The sequence below is a fragment of the Hipposideros armiger genome, unplaced genomic scaffold (assembly GCF_001890085.2).
Source record: "Hipposideros armiger isolate ML-2016 unplaced genomic scaffold, ASM189008v1 scaffold_414, whole genome shotgun sequence".
Taxonomy (NCBI): domain Eukaryota; kingdom Metazoa; phylum Chordata; class Mammalia; order Chiroptera; family Hipposideridae; genus Hipposideros; species Hipposideros armiger.
Window position 1 is genome coordinate 342,167 of NW_017731764.1, and position 22,779 is coordinate 364,945.

General features: G+C 33.9%; 1 protein-coding gene across 1 annotated transcript in view; it reads right to left on the minus strand.

Annotated features, from left to right (window-relative positions):
• Positions 1-880: 880 nt before the first annotated feature.
• SLCO6A1 (solute carrier organic anion transporter family member 6A1) overlaps positions 881-22,779 on the minus strand; it is an 87,105-nt gene continuing 65,206 nt past the window's right edge. The window contains exons 10-13 of the mRNA XM_019664012.1: positions 18,790-18,977; positions 8,453-8,517; positions 6,243-6,380; positions 881-1,020 (exon numbers count right to left, since the gene is read on the minus strand). Of these exons, the coding sequence (XP_019519557.1) occupies positions 881-1,020; positions 6,243-6,380; positions 8,453-8,517; positions 18,790-18,977 (531 nt within the window). The remainder of the gene's footprint in view (positions 1,021-6,242; positions 6,381-8,452; positions 8,518-18,789; positions 18,978-22,779) is intronic.

The following is a 22,779-nucleotide window of genomic DNA, read 5'->3' on the forward strand; positions in this document are numbered from 1 at the left end:
TTTGGACGGATGTGCAAAGATATATGAAATAATTATAACAAAACGTTTTATAGAAACACATTTAAGCTTAAGAAAAATTCCACAATGGTTGATACATTTTCTACATTCAATTTGAATATTTCTTCACATGAAATTATTATTATTAACCATATAATGAAATATAAAGTACAAAATAGATATCAATTCAGGTATCAGGCAGTCTTTATCAATAAAATTCAAATCAAGGTAAAAATAGAAAGGTATATGATCATATTAAATTTTATGTCGGATAAAATTAAAGGGCCATGAAAAATAGCATGTATTGCAAACTGGCCAATTGACCAGAGAAATTTTCTGAGGCACTCTTTCCATGATCAAATAAAATATAAATAAAATATTAATTTCCAAAAGGTTTAAAATAGTTTTCTTTTGGAGAATAAATATAACTTCATTTAAATTTTTATTATACGAACTGGATTGGCAAATTTTATTTTATTTTGAAAAATTATTGAGAAATAAACATCCACAGTGCAAATGAAAAGTAACAAGAATAAAACATATGAAACCTAAGTAATCCCATATTACCAAAGGCCAATAACTAATATATCATTGTAATCAGAATTAATTTATGTGTATTTTCCCACTTCCACTTCATTCTTTTCTTTCAAAGTGTATTATCTTTCTACTGAAAGTATTAAATGTTTATCGTAGAATATCTTAAAAACTCAAAACAGAAAGACTATATTATTATATTTGTACTAAAAATATAATAAAACTTACAGGATTTTATGAATCACATTCATTTATTAAACATGCAACTATTATGATTATTTAAATTTAATTAATATACTATTCCACTGATGGACTGATAATGTGTAATCCTTACACAATGATGATCCAGTTATAAATCAATTCTTTTTTTTTTCTCTTTTAGATTCTTCAAAGGTATCGGCATGATGTTATTGCTTTCCTTTAGTAAACATTTGTACAGGCCAAATGCAATGGCAGTGAAGATGATAGTGAACACTTTGCAAAGAAAACCTAAATAAAAATAAAAAGTAATATCAGATGCATCAATTTATTTAGAACAAAAATGTTTGTGGAAAGAATGCCATTTACCAAAGGAAAGGCAAGTACATTTTATCTACAAAGTACCAATTTCCCATTTGTAGAATGTAATTAATGTCATAAACATATCAAGTTACTTAAAGGAGATTTTAAAAAAATGTTTACAAGACCTTTTAGAATTCTTAAACATATAGTCCAAGAAAAATGTAAGGTGGGTTATTATTTCACAGTATGTATTAATTCAAAAACAGAAAAATGCATTTCTACCTTCAAAACTTAACTATTAATAGAAACTAGAACCTGTTTTGATTGTTTGTTTGTTTTTTAATTAGGGAATTGGGGGAGGGGAACAGTGTTGTGGAATTGGGGAAGGGGACCGGCCAAGTTGTTCTTCAATCTTACTTGTAAAAGGCGCCAGTCGACATCTCGCTGCCCATCAGCAACTCACCTCCGCTCAGCTCAAGGTGCTGTGTTCAGTCTTAGTTGCAGGTGGGCATAGCCACCATCCCATGTGGGAGTCAAACCTGGCAGCCTTGTTGTTAAGAGTGCATGCTCTATCTACTGAGCCATCCGGGTGGCAACTCAGCTCAAGGTGCTGAATTCAGTCTTAGCTGTGGGCAGGCGTAGCCCACCATCGAACAGGCAGTCTTGTTGTTAGGAGCATGTGCTCTTACCAGCTGAGCCATCCTGCCACCTGTTAGCAACTCAGCGGCAGCTCAGCTCAGGCACAGCGTCACTGGCCCATGTGGGAATCGAACCAGCAGCTCTGTTGCACAACGCTCGTGCTCTTAAGATAACTCAACCAACTGAGCCACTTGGCCGGCCCTTGGAACCTGTTTAAGTCACTTTATACAGCTTTACTCTATTTGAAATATCCATCATTTTCAAAATAAAAACAATATTTTAAGAAATACTAATTGATATTTGCAGAGGTTTTGATTCATTTTCATGTTTCAAATTTCAGAAAGTTAACATAGTATAAGTAGTATATAAAAGTACTTGAACTTTGGAAGCAAATAACCCTATTAAAGTAAAAAAATTCTTTAGAGCAACAATATCAATTACCTGACAATATCCATTATAGTGGTTTCAAAAGATAAAATTGGAAACATTAATGAGTCTGTCATTTATAATAATATTGTACACATTTATTTATAGTAGCCACACACTGTAAACAACTCAAATGTACATTAACGAGAATGGATACGCTGTAGTATATCCACAAAGTGAAATAGTTGTCAGAAAAAAATTTTAAAACACAAACTACTGCTATAGAATACTATGGATGAATCTCCCCAAAGCACAACATTAAGCAACACAGACAAAAACAAACAAACCAATATACACTATATTACATTTGCATAAATTTCTAGAACAGGCAAAAAAACCCCAACATATTGTAATACTCATCTGAAAGAGCTTTATCTGTGGAAGAGGGAAATTGACTGGAAAGGGGAATAAGGGAAATTTATACACCTTGTTTTGGGTGCTGGTTCCACAGGTGCATTCAATTATCAAAAGCCTTCAGACCAAACACCTAAGATCTATATTATATGGGCTGGCCGAGTGGCGCGATGGTTAAGAACTGGCTTGGGATGCCAGAGGGCCCCGGTTCGGATCCCACATATGAGGGCCAGTGACACTGCCCTTTACAGCTAAGATGCTGAACAACAACAGCTCGACCTGGAGCTGGGCTGCCTTAAGTCGCCAGGGACAGCATAGGCTGCAGCCCCTGCTGCAGTGGGTTGCCATGGGCTACCGTATGTAGCCAGCAGCCAGCGTGAGCAGCCAGCAGCCACGTGAGCCGCCGTCCAGAAGCCGGTGACTTATCTGCCTCACCTGGGAAGAGCGCAATGATGGTGCCAACTTGGGCCAGTGAAGCAACGTCCTCCACAACTAGACTGAAGAACAAAACGACAGCAACTTGTCTGTTCCCCTTCCCCCAATTCCCCAGCACTGTTCCCATCCCCCCAGTTCCCCAATAAAAATCTTAAAAAAAAATCTATACTATATAATTGTATATTAATTACATATCAATTTTTTAGAGTACTGCTTGATGTATTTTTCTCAAACTAAACAGTGTCACCAGAATTTGGATCAAGAACAAAACACTGTCAGTACCCCAGGAAACCTCCTCATGTTTCCTCACATTCACTAACCCAACCAGGAGGGTTGATTTTGTTTGCCTCTGAAGTATATCATAGCATGTCAAAATTACGTAAGTGGAATCATACAGTGCACATTAATTTATGTCTGGTTTCTTTCAACATTATTTTTGTGTGATTCATCCATATTTTATGTAGTTGTGTACCTTTCCTTTTTGTTGTTGTATAGTATTCCATTGTTGATTTTATCACAATCTATTCATTCCATTGTTTATTGGCTATTTATCCACTTTTATGAAGTTTCTTTCAAGTCTTGTACACTTTTCTATTAAGTTATCTAACCTTTGCTTGTTATTGATTTGTAGGAGTTCTTTATATATTTTGAACTTTAGTTCTTTTTCACTTTTACCTTTTTCACTGCCTTCTACACAGTGGCTGTCTTTTCTACCTCTTAGTTCTTTTGATGATCAGAATTTATTAATTTTAAAATTGTTTGATTTTTCTTTTATAGCTAGTCATTTTTGTATCCTGTTTATGCAATCTCGGCCTACTCCAAGGCCATGAAGATATTATCCTGTTTTTGTTCAAAGGTTTTATTTTTTTTAATCTTTGACATTTAGATATGCAATGCATCTACAACAGAATTGATTTTTGTATATGATTTGAGGTAGGGATCAAGATACCATTTTTATGCATATATAAAATGATCCATTACCCTTTAATTAAAAGACCATCTTTATACCATCTTTTTCCCACTTCAAAAAAAAAAATCTATATTTTTTCAGTGTCTCCTTCCTTGGCCACAAGTAAGTTAAGCGTGCATATGTGAGTTTGTTTCTGGATTCTGCATTCTGTTTCACTGGTGTGATGACACTTGTTGTTTCATTTGGTTGTGCTTGGTATATAGAAACACAATTGATTTTTGTATATTGATTGTATATTAAGCAACTTTATTAAATTCACTTATTAATTCTAATATACTGTGTTTCTTGATATGAATGCTTATTACAGATGTGTTAACTTCATAAAAATGTGTTGAGCTATACATTTATAATATGTAGTCTTTACTGAATATATGTAATGTATATCATATTTCTATAAAAATTCTACAAAAAAAACCTTGATGAAGTGGTAAACATGGCAAATTAAAATAAAAAATATTGCAAAAGACTTAGCAATCATCTCTCTGCTTCCATTAAACTAGAACTGATGGACTCTTTAATTTCAGGTAAAAGGTACATAATGAGTCTTCCCAATGAAAACTTAAAATTTGAGAAAACTCAGAAGAATTTCCTTGCTACCAAAGGCATCTGATGGATTCATATAATAATTTTTTTACCAACTTTTTGGCTGATAAAACCTTTGAGAATCTGATGAATGCCACAGCCTTCCTCCACAGGGAAAACATTTTTGGACATACAGCATACAACTTTTAGGATTTCAAAAATACACTAAAGTTCAATGTGGGCTCCTGGGGTTCATGGATCCCTGTTGTATAATTTTGCTCTAGAGTAGTGGTGTGCATAGAAGTCCTATGACTATAACAGTGTTCTACATCTGCACTGTCCAGTAACGTAGTCAAATGTGACCATTAAATATGTGAAAGTTAGCTATTGTTACTGTGAAATTGAATTTTAAATTGCATTTAGTTTTACTTAATTTAAATTTACCTACAGGTGGTTAATGTGTACCATATTGGACTGTACAGCTCTAGAGTCTTTCATATAGCCTCAAAGTTTACTGTGGTTAAAATTACCTGAGGTGCTTTATTAAAAATACACCTGCTTACCACCAATCCCTGCTGTTCTAAGTCAGGGCCTCAGAACTTATACTTTTAGCAAGCACTCCAAGTTTTCCTGATTCAAATGATTCATGGAATACACTTTCCGATAGACTAGCTTACACAAAATTGCCACGAATGCATATTCCTATTACAGTTTCCTGCGTTTGCCCTCTCATTATAATTTCTTATGTTCTTTATTATTGTTATCTCCTTTTAGTAACTCCTTAGCAGGTTCTGTAGTAGTTTATCAATTTGTTCTATTATGTTCTGTGTGTGAAGATAGTTAAGCATGTTACAGTTATATCTAAAATAAAAATTAAAATGCTCAGCATTGTTTTAAGAGGACTTCCTCAAGAACAATGCCCAGTTTCGCTGAATTATCTCTGAGAAATTCATTTTGACTTCTTAAATGTCAGTTTTGACTTTTAAATTTTTTTCTTAAGTTTCACTTTGATTTTAAGTGTTGACTAAGTTTGCTGGATAATTGGCTTCTGAATTAGAAGGCATTGCTGTACACTGTTTATCAAGCAGGTATTTATTACTATTAAATACTAGAGTATCATATGTGGTTTTTTGTATTACTGAACCCACTTAATAAAAATCACAAAACATATAAACACTTTAAAATATTTATCACACCTATAGAATCTATACAATAAAATCATTTAATGTTACTGATGATTAAAACTTCAGAAATGATATAGTCCAAAACCTTCATTTTACAGATGAACAAATTGAGATCCAGGAAGACCCAGTGAATTTTCCAAAGTAATACAAGCATATCTAGTCTTTCCCGAAACTTTGACCACAGCATCCCAATACCCCATATCTCTTAAATATTCAACAAATATTGAATACTAGCTTGGTGCCAAGCACTGAGCAAAAGAGACAATATGAAAATTACATTTAAGTTGGGTAAGTGTATCTTGATGCTCTTTATGGGTGCAAAAACAATTCTTTTAAATAACCCCATCTTTTACTGTGGAAATGGAAAGGTTACATGGTTAAATAACTTAGTTATAGATGTACAGAGGTAAAATTACTTCCCAAATTGAAACTCTGCTAATAACCACCCTTTACTCAGGAATAACTAAAACAATTATATATTTAATGCAGTGACTCAAATATTTACATAAATTCTATAATACTTTAGTGTCCAAATATTTTCTATATAATAATATAAGGCTTCTTTAATCATAAAGTATCCATTTGTTCATAGTTTATTATGTACCTTATACCAATATAAACAACCATAAGTTTTTAAGACAATTTTATCTCTTTATATTTCTTCAATAGATATCACTTACATATTCCTAAAAATAGGTAGGCCATTTTTGTTGTGTTATAGAACCAGCAACTTCCTGTTTTGCCACAGCCTTCAGTACCCCAAAAGGTACAAGAAGTTTCTCCAATCATTTTAAAAACTATTGGTCCAGGTATACTTCCTATGAAAAATGCAATGATTGTAAATTATCCATGAAAACACTATAGGTTGGTATCAGAATGATTTTTATCCTAAAATTAAACATATATTTAGTCATCCTCATCGTAAACATATCATTTAAAATTAAGAATTTACTTACAGATAGAATTGTTAATAACTAGAAACAATGTGTTTTCAAAAAGTCCTTATTCCTGTAAGTACAAAAAATTGGTAGATTTTCATCTTTTTAGAAATGTGTGCATGTTCTTATTTATTTGACATCTCAAAACTGTTGTTAATTTTTTAATTAAAAATTTAGGAGAAAGTATTTCAAATGGAGATGCTGAATACTGATTTTGAGAGCACAGTGTATCTCCAAAGATTTCTAATTATGAAATTTTTAATAACTGAAATTTTAGTTTCATAATCTAAAGTATGTTATTTATCAAGCTATCAAGAAAAATAACTTAAAATGTAAATGCTTTGGTATGTTAATAGTAGCCCTAGATTTAGATGACCTCATATCCAGAGGAACAGTTGTGTGCTGCCTGAGGGAAATCTCTGTATACTCAGAGACAATAAATATCTCCTCAGCAATGTCATTTGTAGCTAAAAGTGAATGAACAGTCATTAAAAAAAAAAAAAGCAATCCCAAAGATTTTAGAACCAGAACCAGGTTCTAAAAACATGTCTAATGACTGACCATCTCCTTTAAGAAATTATCAGGGCCCTAATGCCTCACAACTTTTTTTTTTTTAATTTAAGTTTATTGAGTGACAGCCTCACAACTCTTGATTCCTGCCAAAGATCACTATCCAACACCAGAAATCCCTATCTCAGTGTTAGCACTCTGCTTACAATTGTTCAAGGTGAATATATTAGGCCTACCACTCATTTTTTTTCTATTTCCCACCATATTTTCCCAATTCATGACATATTTTTGTAACAGCAACTCCAAACATATCTTGGATATGCTGATTTCTCTGTCTCCACTACAACTCCCAGAATCCAATTTAATCTAATTATGACATATTTCATCGAAAGGCTCCATTTTATTTTCCTCCACATTATCTTCTATAAGTATTTCTCCTTCCAACAGCAGAGTTATCTTTTAAATGTAAATCAGATAATATCTATCCTCTGCTTAAAATTCTCTGATACCAAAACCCTGCAAGATCTAGAGACAGTCTATATCTAAAATATCTTAAGCTACCTCCTCCCATTCAAAAATGCATCTGTTTTGCCGGCTCCTTTCTGATCCAGGAAAATGTCTATGAGCTTGCTATTATAATACTTATTTTCTTCCATTACAAATCTGTCCTTATCTAGTGGATCACTGTCCACCATAAAAATATGCTCCAATTTTTCTCAATTAAAAAAGCTCATTTTAACCCCACATACTGATCTAGCTATAGAATGATTTCTCTGATCCACATCAGAGCCACACTTAAAATTTTCTACATTTTTGATTCCATTTATCATGTCTTTCAGCCTTCAATACAGTTTAATCTTATTTCCTTACCCCGTCAATATTTGTTATCTTCTTGAATCAGGGGTTCTAATATAGTCCTCATGTGGATTTGAAAATAGGTTTTGCTATTTTAAGAAAGCCTGCAGTACAGAGCCTGCATTATCCTCAGCAGAACCAATTTTTTATTTGGATAAAACTTAAAAACATCAGATTCAATTTCTTTGGTAATGAAATGTTTAAAAGCACTAGTCTAGCCTAGTGACTTCCCAAACATGCAAGCAACGTATAGTTGTTATACTTACCTAAGCATTTATTTCATCTTACTAAACCACTTATATATGAGCTTGATGAGCATACTTCTGGTCAAATAGACTGTCTCTTCTAATTGAATATAATATTAATGTATATTTTATATGACAATTAGGATGGGCTTTACATTAGATATTGTCTTTTTACATTAAGTATTGTCTCTTAAATTCTGCAAAGCAATTCACCCATTCATTCACCTGTTTGTTTCAGTTTACCATTATTATTTATTTGAATAAATATACATGTAGACATAAACACATATCAAAAAAAAAACGAACATTTCAATGTAATGAAAGATTGCCAAAAGTCCATACCAAATACTCTCAAAATCACATAGGTCATACCCAGGGCCAGAGAACGCTGTTTGTCAGATACAGTCCTGCAAGTAAATAGCAATAACATCATCAAAACATCATCATTATTAGCTATAGAGAATGTTTTCCAAGTTCAAGGTTAATTTTTTGTTTCCTGTGCATCAATTAGGCTAAGAATCTTCAGCCAGTTGACAGAGTTCAATCTGGTTGAATTAAAAAACTGCAACTCCTCCCATTTCTCCATATCCTGCCCCTTGCCAACCAATTCCAAAGCTTTTTGCTCTTTACAAAGAGGAAGCAGTCATGGCCAAAACCCTCTGCCCCAGCTTCCTTTTCCTTTGCTGAAAAAGAAATCATAGCACTAGCTTTCTCACTTCCTTTTTGTCATTATGTGTTGCACACCCATTGCTTCAGATTCTTCTACTTGCCCCTGCGAGATCCACTCTCTACCTTACTCTACCTTGCTCTGTGCCCTGGGAGGCTGACCTAAATGGACTACATCAATAGGCTCTCTTGCCTTTTGGCTTCTGATTGGGTTCTGCCAATGTTGTGCTATGGGGTGAGGAAGAAAAGTGAGGTCAAGGTCTTCATTCCCAGGTTCCATCCCTGCAGAGTTATGTCAGGCTGACTGGGTGCCTAGACAAAGATGTCACCCCTACAGGTGTCTCTCCTTCCTACCCTTGTTGTCCTTTGGGCATGAGGTGGTAACCCACCAGAGGTACCAACTATGTATGCCTTGGGATTCCTTAAACCCTGCCCACATTTTAAATAGCCACTTTATTCCACCTTACTTGAATTGTCCTAATTTGAGGGTGTCATCTCTTTTCCTGTTGGACCTCTCACTGTTACTCTAACTATTCAAAAGCTAAAATAAATGAAAAATTACTTTCCCAAATAAAAAACAAACATCTCTGTATGTCTTACTGATCAAACAATTTGTTTAAAAGGGGAAAATAATGTATAACATTACATATTGTAGTTTGAAAAATAAATTGAAAATACAATAAAAAATAATCAACATTTTAGGAGGTAAAAAATAAAAACTACATTTTAAATGTGTATTTTAAATAAACTATGCTTACCTTTGTTTGCTTGTTCTAGAACTCGAACAACAAACTAGTATGAGCAATATATGCAGCCAAAATTACTCAATTTATTAAAATGTAGCATACATACAGTATTTTGTGACTATTTCTCAAACAGTGAGATAATTCCACCTATATAAACCTGGAAAAAAATATATACTCTTTCCTCAAATGTTTACTACTAAGGAAATGAAAATAACCAATTCTCAAATGATACTGATATTTTTAAATAAAAAATAATATACACTTTTATTATAAGCAGAGTCATTAAAGAGAGATAAAAAAAGTAAAGTGTCACATTTTAGAACCACACTTTAGTATAAAGTTTTTGGTATAAAGTGGAAATGGTCATATGCCCACCTATAATTGATTCTGTTCCATTTGTAATAGCATAAATAATTTTCTTATATGTAATATGATACTGATGCTCTCTAAAGTATCTATAGAGCAGACCATAACTCATAAGAATCATTAAGAAGTATGTATGTATCTTCAGTTTGATTATAACCCTCTTTCTAACTGATATATGAAACAAGATGAAAAGATTAATGATTCCCAGGGTTTTCCAAAATCAGTTAAATGAACAGCACAAAAATAAATAATAGGGCCAGCCGAGTGGTGCGTTGGTTAACAGCTGGATTGGGACGCCAGAGGGCCCCGGTTCAGATCCCACATATGAGGACCAGTGACACTGCCTTCTACAACTAAGATGCTGAACAACAGCTCAACCTGAAGCTGGGCTGCCGTGAGTTGCTGGCAATGGCGTAGGCTGCAGCCCCTGCTGCAGTGGGTTGCCGTGGGCTACCATGTGTAGCCAGCAGCCAGCATGAGCAGCCAGCAGCCGCTGTGAGCGGCCGTCCAGAAGCCGGCGACTGATCTGCCTTGCCCTGGAAGAGCACAATGATGGTGCCAAATTGGGCCAGAGAAACATCCTCCACAACTAGACTGAAGAACAAAATGACAGCAACTTGTCTGTTCCCCTTCCCCCAATTCCCCAGCGCTGTTCCCATCCCCCAATTCCCCAATTTTAAAAAAAAATCTTAAAAATAAATAAATAAATAAATAAATAATAGATATATTTAAAAAAACAAAATTTTAATGAAAAACTACAATGTTTTAACAAAAAAGTGAAGGCTTTTTTGTATTCTGTTAACAAGTAAGACTATCATAGGATGATTTAAGAATTTCATAGACTAAACAAAAAATTTGTTAATTCTCTTCCAAAATGTAAAAGGTAGCCTCTACAGTCCATACCTTTCATATAAGACATCAGTACTAGACTTAAGTTCTTGCCTTGCACAAAAGTTACTCTTCCCCTAGCACTCCCTATCATTAGAAGTGAAACCATCATCCATGCAGTTTTCAAATCCAAAACTGGAAAGATGCATCCGTTATACCATCCTTTTCCTCATCCACCACAGACAATCAAGTCAAATACTGTGATTTTTAGAAATCATTCTTTTCATATTTCTTTCTCTGATTTTCTTCATCTCTAATTCCACTGGCCTATCCCGAACTTGTAGTTCTTCCCTGAAAAAAAAGATAAAAAAGAAAGAAAGAACTTCCTAATTTACCTCTCAACAACGACCCTTATCCTTTTGGTCTGCTCTCCACATAAGAGTCACAGTGATTTTTTTTAAGGTGAAATTCTGGTTATTTCACTGCTCCATTTGGATCCTTTAATGGCTTCCCATTGTTCTTAGGATAAAATCTAGAATTGCCAAAGAAAATTTACAAGGGTCGCCCAATTTCGTCAGTCTCACTCCATGCCACCTCATTTTGCCTTTATCTTCCTCCTTGTTCATGACATTCTAAAATACAATAGCCTCCTAAAGCTATTTCAGAATCTTTGCACATGTTAGTCCACTGTGTGCGATAACCATCCCCCATCTTTTATGGTCTAGTTTAAGTGTCATTTCTTCAGCCATATCCTCTCTGAATCCCCAGACTAAGTTAGATCATCCTATAATTTTCTCATTGACTTTTTCTTTATATTCTTTGTTGCATGTTTTAATTTTACTTTTAAGTACTTTTTTTTGTTTGTTTTTCTGTCTCTTCACCCTCAAATGTCCACCAAGGCAGCAGGAACCTGGTCACTTTTATTCCACTTTTATTCCATTTTCTCTTTCCCTTAAAGTGCTCATCTACCTTCCTGTTTGAATCTATGGTGACTATCACAGTTGAGAAGACATAAACATGTTAAAATAATGAGAGATGGAAGGAAAGAATGGAAGAACTATTAATAGTTTTCTTAATGAGAACATTGACAAAATGATACAGACAAATCATGATACTTTTCTGTTTGGACTTAAGCCTTACACAGCTTCATACTTCAGAAAATTTTTCCAGAGGAAAAGGAATTTTGTCATTCTTAGTCCCATGTGATCACCAAATCGCTGCCAGTTTGCTTATTTCCCAGTAGTGACCTTATACCTGGACCTAACCTTGCAGGACATTTGGTCCTGTCTAAAACGTCCACAGACATGTTTGGTCCACACCAAATTGTCCTTGATACTAGGTCCTGTAAAAAATGACCACACTTAGAAAACATCCCTGGGTTCAAACAGCCCATAATGTTTATTTCTACTTTTGGTTTAGAGAATTAATACATAAAAAATACTATCATGTTTTATTGCTCCAATAATTGTGTTGTGGCTGTATTGACAATAATAGTCCTTGCTGCCTTGGTAGCCTATCTGGTAATGACATATAGATGAGGTAGATGGGTCTGAGTTCGAATTGCAGAAGAGTGGAATTTATATTAACTACGAACTAAATATCTCTGTGAATGTTTTGGACAGGACCAAATATAAAGGACCTTTTGGAGTGGGCCAAATGTCTCTGTGGACATTCTGACAGGACCAAAAGTTGGACCTAGTCTTTATCCCTCATCAAGAGTTGGCAAGAACCTCAGGGACAGCTTTAGATCCTAACGCACCTCTAAAAGCCTCTGCTCGCTCTGGGATTTTAATCCCTCTAGTCCTCTGCTGCTTTCTGCCTTTAAATACATGATTTTTATCTTCTAACCCTGCTTTTCTAGTTATCCTCTGTAGGAGCATTGGTCTGTGCAAATACTCCAACCCATCCCATTTCCATGACTTGAATTAGCATTTCTTTGATAATGATTCACAATTCATGTCTTCAGCTTTGACTTTTATTGTATTTTTTAAAAAGATCAAACTTTATCTGTTCAATGGGTAGTATAGTTACATGCTTAGAAAGTAAAGAAATATAAAGAAAACGTGCTGAAAAGACTTGCTTGCTGAAACTTCTGCCCTCACCTATCCCCATTTCTACCCCACCCTCTTAGGTTACTTTTAGGTTACCATTCTAATTACTTTCTTGTTTATACCCCCAGTGTTACAGGAATTATAAGAGGTAAGATCAAGAGGAAAATAAATACAATATAAATAGTTCTATCACATATTCAGATACTAGATATCTGAGAAAGATTTTAAATTTGGGAAGTTAATGTTCAAGAAAACAAATGACAAGATAGAGAATATTATCAGAGACCTAGAATCTACTAAAATGTAATTAAATTATATACCTGAAAAATACACCAATTAAAATTAAGAACTCAATAGGTGAATTTAATAGCTAATTAGATGTAGAGGAAGACAGGATTAGTAAACTGGAGTATAAGTAACTGGAAATGCAGGTGGATTACGATTAGTACATTAGAATATAGATCAGTGAAAAACTTTAGTCTGAAGCACAGAGCACAAAAAACAAATAAAAATAAAAAGTAAAAGAGCATAAGAAACACATGGACACAATGAAAGATTTATGGTATGTATAACTGATATCCCAAAGGTGAGGAAAGAAAGAATGGAGCAGAAATAATATCTGCAGAAAAAAATAGTTAAGAATTTTGCAAAATCAATGAAAAATATGGTGGTAGATAATCACACAAGATGAATGTCATTGATCTTTTCCTGGCCACCTCCTACCATACATGCATGTTGCTCCGGACATCAAGAGATAGAATCTAATCAACCTCCTCTTGAAACATAATGACATTGACAAATAGAATGCAGAAAAGTGACATTCTTGGACTTCCAGCCTAGGTCAAATGAAGCCTTACAGCTCATGCCTTGTAGCTTATGCTTGGGTCTCTTAGAGCACTAACACTCGGGCTGCTGGGCTGCACCCCCTTGAAATTGTTGAACCCAGTTAGCAGAAGTACAAGTCACATAAAAAGGGCCATTTATGGCCAATCAACAGCTCCAACTAGTCTCCCAACAAATGTTGCCTAAATTGTCAGCCATCTTGGAAATCCAGCCCAGTCATACTGTCAGATGACTCAAGTGTCATGTACCAACTGATCACAAGCTCATGAAAGACCCCAAGCAAGAACAACCCCATTGATTCCAGTCATCTCTCAGAGCTATGAAAGACAAGGATAAATTGTTGTTGCGTGATTAACATAATTAAAGAATGCTATGAGCTGAACTGTATCCCCTCCAAAACTTACATGCTAAAATCCTAACTTCCCATACCTCAGAATACTACTGTATTGGAGACATGGTTTTACAGAAGTAATTAAGCCAAAATGAGGTCAGTTGAGTGGGCCTGAATCCAGTATGACTAGTGTCCTTTTAGGGAGAGGAAATATGGACACACACATGTACAGAGCAAAGAGAATGTGAAGACTCATGGGAAGATATCCATCTACAAGCCAATGAGAGATCCTTCCCTCACAGCCCTAAGAAGGAACCAACCCTGCCATTACCTTTATCTCAGCATTTTAGCCTCTAGAACTGTGAAAAAATATATTCCTGTTATTTAAGCCATCAAGCCTGTTATACCTTTTTGGGGCAAACTAATATACTTACCATCCTAACAGGTAACAGGAAAAACAACAAGCCTTTCTTTTAAAGCCATAAGAAAAATTTAAAACTCCATGCTCCATAAATACAAATAAAATTATATTAAGGAACAGTGTAGAAAAATTGCTGACAGCAAAAGAAAAGGAGAAATGTTAAAAACATCTAGAGAAAAAGGCACCATTATATTCAAGAGAACAGTAATAAAATATTCTCATGAAATCAGGAAGATAGTTAAATACTTCTTTAAAGTACTGAAAGAAAATAGCCACCAACTTGGAATTTCATAAGCAGCCAAAATGTAATTTTATAATAAATGTAGATAAAGACTTTTTTTTTAAGATTTTTATTGGGGAATTGGGGGCATGGGAACAGTGCTGGGGAATTGGGGGAAGGGGAACAGAAAAGTTGCAGTCATTTTTTGTTCTTCAGTCTAGTTGTGGAGGACGTTGCTTCACTGGCCCAAGTTGGCACCATCATTGCGCTCTTCCTGGGCAAGGCACATCAGTCACTGGCTTCTGGACGGCCGCTCACTGCGGCTGCTGGCCGATCACGCTGGCTGCTGGCTACACACGGTAGCCCATGGCAACCCACTGCCACAGGGGCTGCAGCCTATGCCGTCGCCGGCGACTCACGGCAGCCCAGCTCCAGGTTGAGCTGTCGCTCAGCATCTTAGCTGTGGAGGGCAGTGTCACTGGCCCTCATATGTGGGATCTGAACCGGGGCCCTCTGGCGTCCCAAGCCAGTTCTTAACCATCGTGCCACTCGGCTGGCCCGATAAAGACATTTTTAAAGAAAAAAACAAATGAACAAAAATAATTTTCAGCAAACCTGCAGTAAAAAATTTTTCTGGAGGAAAGAAATGATCCCTAAGAAATGCAAGAAAAAAAAAGAAAAGATTCTGGTACTATGATATTAAATATATAATAAATAAAATTACATGATTTTGGATTTAAAACTTACATAGCCTCAAAATACATGACAACAATAACAAAAGTTTAAAAGAGTTAGCTAATGGAATTAAAGTATTCTACATTCTTACATTATCCAGGAAGTGGCAAAAGTACTAACGTGCATTTGACTCTAATAAGTAATGTATACTCTTATAATGTCTAAGGTGACTACTACAAGAAGAATAAAATAGTACATATTTCACAAATAATAGAGGGAAAAAATGAAAACTAGAGATAATTACTTCAATTCAAAAGAAGTAAAGAAAGGAACTGAAAGAACAAGTAGAAAAAATTTTAAACAAACACTAAAATAAGAGATGAAAACCCACACATATGAGCAATTATTTAAAATTTAATAGTCTCTATGCTCCAATTAAAAAACTAAGTTGTTAAGCTGAATTTTTTAAAAGTCAACTGTATGTGGCTTACAAGATATACCTTAAACAGCTATAGCCAGAGAAAGACTGAAAGTAAAAATAGAAAAGTATATATTATGAAAATATAGCAGATGAAGTAATGTTAAAGTCAGAAAAAGTAACTCTAAGACAAAAAGTTATTAGAGGATTATTTCATAAGGATAAAGGGGATCAATAAAGCAGGAAGTGGTAGCAATTCTAAATTTGTTTTAAACTAATATAGATTTAACATATATACAGCATAGATGATAGAAATAATAGACAAATCCACCATAATAAACAATAATTTTAAATCATTTGTAAGTCTAAATAAATTTTCAAGGAAAGAAACCATAAAAATATGTTCTCTAAAAACTGAAAAAAAAAAAGAAAGAAAGAAAACAGTGGACTCAATCTAAAAATAAATAATAAAATATAACAAATAAATTTCCAAATGCTTAGAAATTAAATTATACTGAATAACACATGGTTCAAATAAAAAAAAATACATTGAATGGCATATTTGAATTTAAAGAATGAGAAAAAATATATATTAAGATTTTCATGATGCACACTTGGATAGAAAAGGCAATATACAGAAGACATATGTGAGTAAAATAAAAAATATTATAAACATAAAAGTAAAATGATGGAAATTTTAAAGATAAAACCAGAAAAGTTTATTAGTCCCCCCACTGACCTCCCCACATACACAGTCATTCCATTTTTAATGTAAAACCTCTCACAAAGAAATTTCCAGGCCTATATCACAAGTGATTTCTTCCAAAGATTTAATTTTAAAAGTAATACCATACCTTGATAAATAGGACAAATATTAGGAAAAAAGAAAATACTTCCCAATTCATTTTATGAGGCCAGAATAACACTGATCCCAAAAACCAAACAGCACATTAATAATAAGGGAAAATTGTAAGGCAGCTTTATTCATGAATACAGATGCAAAAATTCTAAAAATATCAGCAAAAATAATCCAATCATTTATTCCTAGAGTAAAACAAACATATCATATTGTAATAACCTCAATAGATATATCAAATAAATGCATTTGATACATTTTAAATTTAATTATTAAGAAATTTTAGTGCGGGCTGGCCGAGTGGCATGGTGGTTAAGAGTTGGCTTGGGAAGCCAGCTTGAAGCAGCAGGGCCCCAGTTCGGATCCCATATGAGGGCCAGTGATGCTGCGCCCTCTACAGCTAAGATGGTGAACAACAGCTCGACCTGGAGCTGGGCTGCCGTGAGTCACCAGCGACAGTGTAGGCTGCAGTGGGGCTGGCCAGCAGCTGGCATGCGCTTTTGTGAGCTGCTGTGAGCCGCCATGAGCGGCCATCCAATGGCCAGCGAGTGACTGCCTCACCTGGGAAGAGCGCAGTGATAACACCAACATGGGCCAGTGAAGCGACAGCCTTCACAACTAGGCTGAAGAACAAAAAGGACAGAAACTTGTGTGTTCTCCTTCCCCAATTCCCCAACGTTGTTCCCCTCCCCAATAAAATCTTAAAAAAAAAAAAAATTTAGTGAACTACAAATGGAAGTAAAGTGGATTATTCTGATAGCATAAATACCACACTTAATGGTGAAATTTACAGCAAATTTCAAATCTAATAATGAAATAACAAGCCTTCATCTTAATGGACATATGAAACAAGGACAGTAACTATCACACTCCTATTCAGCATTATACAGGATACTTTAATTAGTGCAAGAAAAAAAGGTATAAAGGTTGGAAAAGACAAAGTAAAAATTATTATTTGCAGATTATGCTTATGTACAAAGAATTTGAAGTAATCTACCAACTAACTATGAGAAATTAATATGAGCACAGTCACAAAAGAGAGGTCAAAGCACAAAATGAATTGCATTTCTTCATACCTGCAATAAACAACTATACTATACAGTGCTATAGTAAACACCAAAACATCAATTACCTAAGAATGAATCTAATGATGGAGGTATATGACCTCCGCCATGAAAAAACTATTGGAAGAAATAAATGAAAAGTTAAATAAGTGAAAGAATTATACCTCACTGATTGATCAAGAGACTCAGTGTGGTAAGTATAGCAGTTCTCCCAGATTGATTAGAAGGCATTCCAATCAAAATCTTAGCATGTTTTTTAATGCTAAGTAATTTTAATCACTTAGAAATACAAAGGGCCAAGAATGGCCAAGATAACCTCAAAGATGGGCTTACAACAAAGCCTGACATAAATATTCACAATAAATATAGAGCAATTAAGACATTGTAATATTGGTACAGGGATGCACAAATAAATCAATCGAACAGAATAAAGTGCAGAAATAAACCCACATATATAGAGCCTGTTGGTACATTGCTATGGGGAAGGATAGCCTTTAAATAAATGGTGGTGAGTTAATTAACATCCATACGAGCACAAGAAAAAATAAACCTGAATCCCTAATTTATACAAAATAGTCATCTTAGCTGAATTATTGATTATATATTCTTTTATTAAAATAACATAAAAATGTCCTCATGTTTTGGATTAGGCAAAGATTTCTTAAACAGGATATTAAAATTAAAATTTATTTCACTCAAAAGATGCCATTATCAGAGTGAAAAGGCAAGCTGTAGAGTAGGAAAAGATATTTGTCATGATTACACATGACAAATGACCCCCTACTTGTAGTACATAAAGTATATATAAAGAAGTCTTGCAAATCAATAATGAAAAGACAGAAAACCCAATGTAAAAATAGACAAAAGATATAAACAGACATTTGACAATACTACATATTCGTATTATCCATATGAATATAAGGTTTGAACCTATGAAAATAGGTTCAATATTTTTCCATGTTGTAAATTAAATTAATTAATTCAAACTAAATGTGATATCTACACACTTTATGCAAATTAGTTAAAATAGAGAATTACACATACATATGATTTTTGAAAATGTAACAATTTCTCTTCTAGCTGTTGCTACCTTTAAACAAAAAAGTAAATCATTTGCTACAATATTGTAAAATCTTCCTAAAATTGACTTTTTATGTATTAAATGAACAATGATTATGAATAATATATACATACCGAAGGATGGTCAGGATGATTGGTATTTCAGAAAAACAAGAAAATACAATCGTAGAAAAGGTTAAAACAAGGAACAAAGGTAATTTATAGCATTTTGCATCACATGTCCCAGGTCTAGCATCAATAAAATCACCCTGATCATCTGAGGTTGTTAATCCTTCATTAATGCAAGAACAATTGAAGTATGTCTGTAAAATTAAGATAGGAAAAAATCTTTCAGAAATATAGTCATAAAGCAAAAAACTATTATTGTTAAATAAAAATTAAATCAATAACCACACGGAGGCTAGCCAGTTTTATTAATAAATATCCTTGCATTAAATTTGCCAGCTATTATTTAAAAATAAAACTTTGATAAGTATAAGTTTTTTTTACCTAACAAAGGAGTGTGTGCATGTGTGTGTGTGTGTGTGTGTGTTTTTGTGTAATTATAGTTAAAGAAAAATTCTATTAATTCAAGACATTCCACCAAAAATATTTACATTCAATTGCACAAATAATTATTGGAGAACTATGTCAATTGAGGGCAATTAAGGGAAATGTAATGAATAAAATGTAATTTCTGCTGGGATCTGAAATATGGACAGTTACCCAACTGGAAGATTTTTGGAACTATACTGCAAAGACAGGGCATCATTTTGTATGTAATGATACAGGGCTATTATCTATTATGCAGAGTAGGCAGTGTCTAGGGCCCAAAATACATCAGGGCCACATAAAAATGTAATTTTTGTGTCTTTTAAATTTTTAAAAAATGAACATCATAATGACTCCAGCCTGCTCATATTTGTCTTTATACAAATACTGTTGTACTTAATTTTTTAAAATTAATAATTTTTTTCAGTGAAGAAAGGGGCTTACAAAGGCAAAGTGTCTAGCGCCAATGAAAGTCACAATGTAGCACCGAATGGGAACTAATGAAAATTTGGGGTGGTTGTTGAAGGGTTGATAACTCAAGAAAGATGAATAGGTGATATTTTCTAAGAAGAACTAAACAGAGTTTGAAGGTACAAAGACCAGTTAGCAATTTATTAATCTATTCTATCGAAAAGATTTTAAGTTTAAAAAATCATAATAAATTCAACAGAAATATGGAATTAGGTCATTAGTGAAAGGATAAGAGCAAACAAAGATGGCTTAAATCTGAGTGAGTTATAAAATGATGGTCCAAAAATCATTTTGTTTGCATTAAGTGGTTACTGGATAAGCTAAATAACAAATAGAAATATCCAAATTGCAATTTATTCCTTCCACCATATTTTTCTAGTGCTCATGTACTATACATTATTCTAGGTGTGGGAAAAACACCCTAAACAATACAATAGAAATTCCTCCTCTTTAATTAAAAAGAAAAAAGAAAAATTACTGCCCTCAAGTAGAAACTTTTTAGTTGGATGAGACAGACAATTAAAAAAAACCCAAACAAACCATAATGGAGCACATGGAGACAATACTTTGGATAAAAAATAAATAAGTAAAGCAAGGAAAAAATACAGGGATTGTGGGGGTGAACTTAGCATGATTGGTGACTACCTCAATGACACAATGATATTTGAGCAGAGATTTGAAGAAAGTAAGGTAATGAGGTATTTGGTTATCTAGAAAAAGTGCATTCCAGGTAGGAAAACAAAATCAGAAATTGAAAAAGTCTTGGGGCTTGAGCTTATTTGGTAAGTTCAAAGAAAAACAAGCAGAAAAATGTGGCTGGAACATAGTGAATATGAAGGAAACTAGGAGAAAATAAAATCCAAGTAGTGGGGGAAGAATAGGTTATATAGAAACGGGTAAGTAATTGTAAGGGCAATTTAAGAACTTTGGTTTTTAATCTTAGTAATGTGAAACCATTGGAGGGATATATGTATAAATGACATTTTAAAATATCACTTGGTTGCTATATTGAGACTACTGGACTATGAAGGCAAGGGTGACAGCAGAGAAAACAGTTAAAAAGCTATTGATATAAGGTGCAAGACAATGGTGATTCGGAGAGGGGTAGTATCAGAGGAAATGAAGATAGATCCAGCATTTATTTTAAAAGTAGATTTGAAAGGGTTTTCTGAAGGATCTTAGGGTAGGAATGCTTATCAGAAGGAGAAACTCATGTGGAGGCTTCCCTGATAAAAACTGAGACCTTTAGGCAAGGGAAGCAGTTAGTCCATGAGTCAGAGAGGAACCAAAAAATAAACACAACTTCATTTATTTCCCCCATCTTTCTGATTTTCTATTAGAACTCATTATCTTAATCCAGTCACAGACTAGAGGCAAAGGAGCTGTCATCCTGTAGATCAGTCTCCTGGAACAATAAAAAGGGTAAAGATAGGAGAAAAGTGGATCTGGAGGTAACACAAAAGATATCCAGCACAACAAATGGTTGTAGCTGTAGAAACTGGGCTGCTTAAGGGCAAAAGTGAAAATATGAAAAAGATTTGGTGAACAGATGATAGAATCACAAGATGTCAGGGTCTGGAGTTATACGAGTATTCAAAGAGGTATAACTTAAATGCCAAAAATTATGTTAAAGTGAAATAGTAAAATATATTCAATTCAAATAATAAAAAGAGAAATCAAAATCCACCATATTAATAATTACAATAAATGTCAGTAGTCTAAAAACTCCAATTAAACAACAGAGATTAACAAAATTGAAGAAAAAGCAAAACCACCTTAAATGCTGGCTATAGGAGACACTTTAAACATAAAGACACAAATATTTGAAAAATGAAATTATAGAAATAAGATGCACCATAGAAAAAGTCAGCAAGAGAAAGATAGAATGACTCTTTAATATATAAAATTTAACATATGACTTAAAGACAGAGTGTCACCAGAGATGGAAAGGGACATTTTATAAAGATAAAAGGAACAATTCATCAAGAAGATGTGACAATTATCAATGTGTATGCACATAAATAACAGAGCCTAAAAATACATGCAGCCAAAATAATAATTATATTAGGAGATATTTTTCATACACAATGTTCAGGATTTAATATAATATTACAAGGCATGCAAATTGACAAGAATCATTAGCTTAAAATTAAGAGAAGAACAAATATAAGTAGATTCATAGTTGATATAGTAGACTTAACAGCAAGAACTTCATAATAGCTATGATTAGTATTGTCCCAAAAATAGAGAGTAAAATGGGTCAACTATCTTAAATGATGTGAAATTTCACCAGGGATTTGGGTTCTACAAAAACATGTTAGAACTGAAAAATACAATGAGTAAACTTAGAACTCAGTTAATGAATGAGTTTATTGGCAGAGTAGACACTGCAGAATAAAGAATTAGGAACTGGAAGACTGGTCAATAGAAAATATCTACATTTAAATAAACAGATGAAAAGAGACGCAAAGGAGAGAAAAGAGAAAAAGAGTATTGGACACAGTGGAAAGGTCTATTTGTAGTCTGTGGTAGGCAGAATTATAACATGGCACCTAAGATTCTCACCCTCTTATAATATAAAGCCTGCATAATCACTAGGACTGTGAACTGGAGGATTTTACTCCCCTTACTAAATTACTTTACGTGGCATGGTTGGCATTAATAAAGAGAGGCTAAACCTTACCTAATTAGGTAAGCCTTAAAAGGTATTGAGCTTTTCCTGAAGAAGTCAGAGATTCAAAGCATGTGATAAGAGAGATTCTCTGTTGATAGCCTTGAAGATGGGGAAACTCATGTGGCAAAAAGTGGGGGTGCCTCTAAGAGGTAAAATCAGCCATAGCAGACAGCTCGCAAGTAAACAGGCACCTCATTTTTTACAGCCTAAAGGATCTGAATTTGGCCAACAACCTGAATGTGCTAGTAAGTAAATTCTTTCACAGAGGCTCCAGGGAGTACTGAAGCTCAGCCAACATCCTGATTTCAGCCTGAGATTAAGCAAAGGCGTAAGTCATGCCATATCTGCACTTATAACCCTAGAACTGTGAGCTAATAAATTATTTAAAGACTCTAAGGCTGTGATAATCTGTTATGTAGAATAGTAAA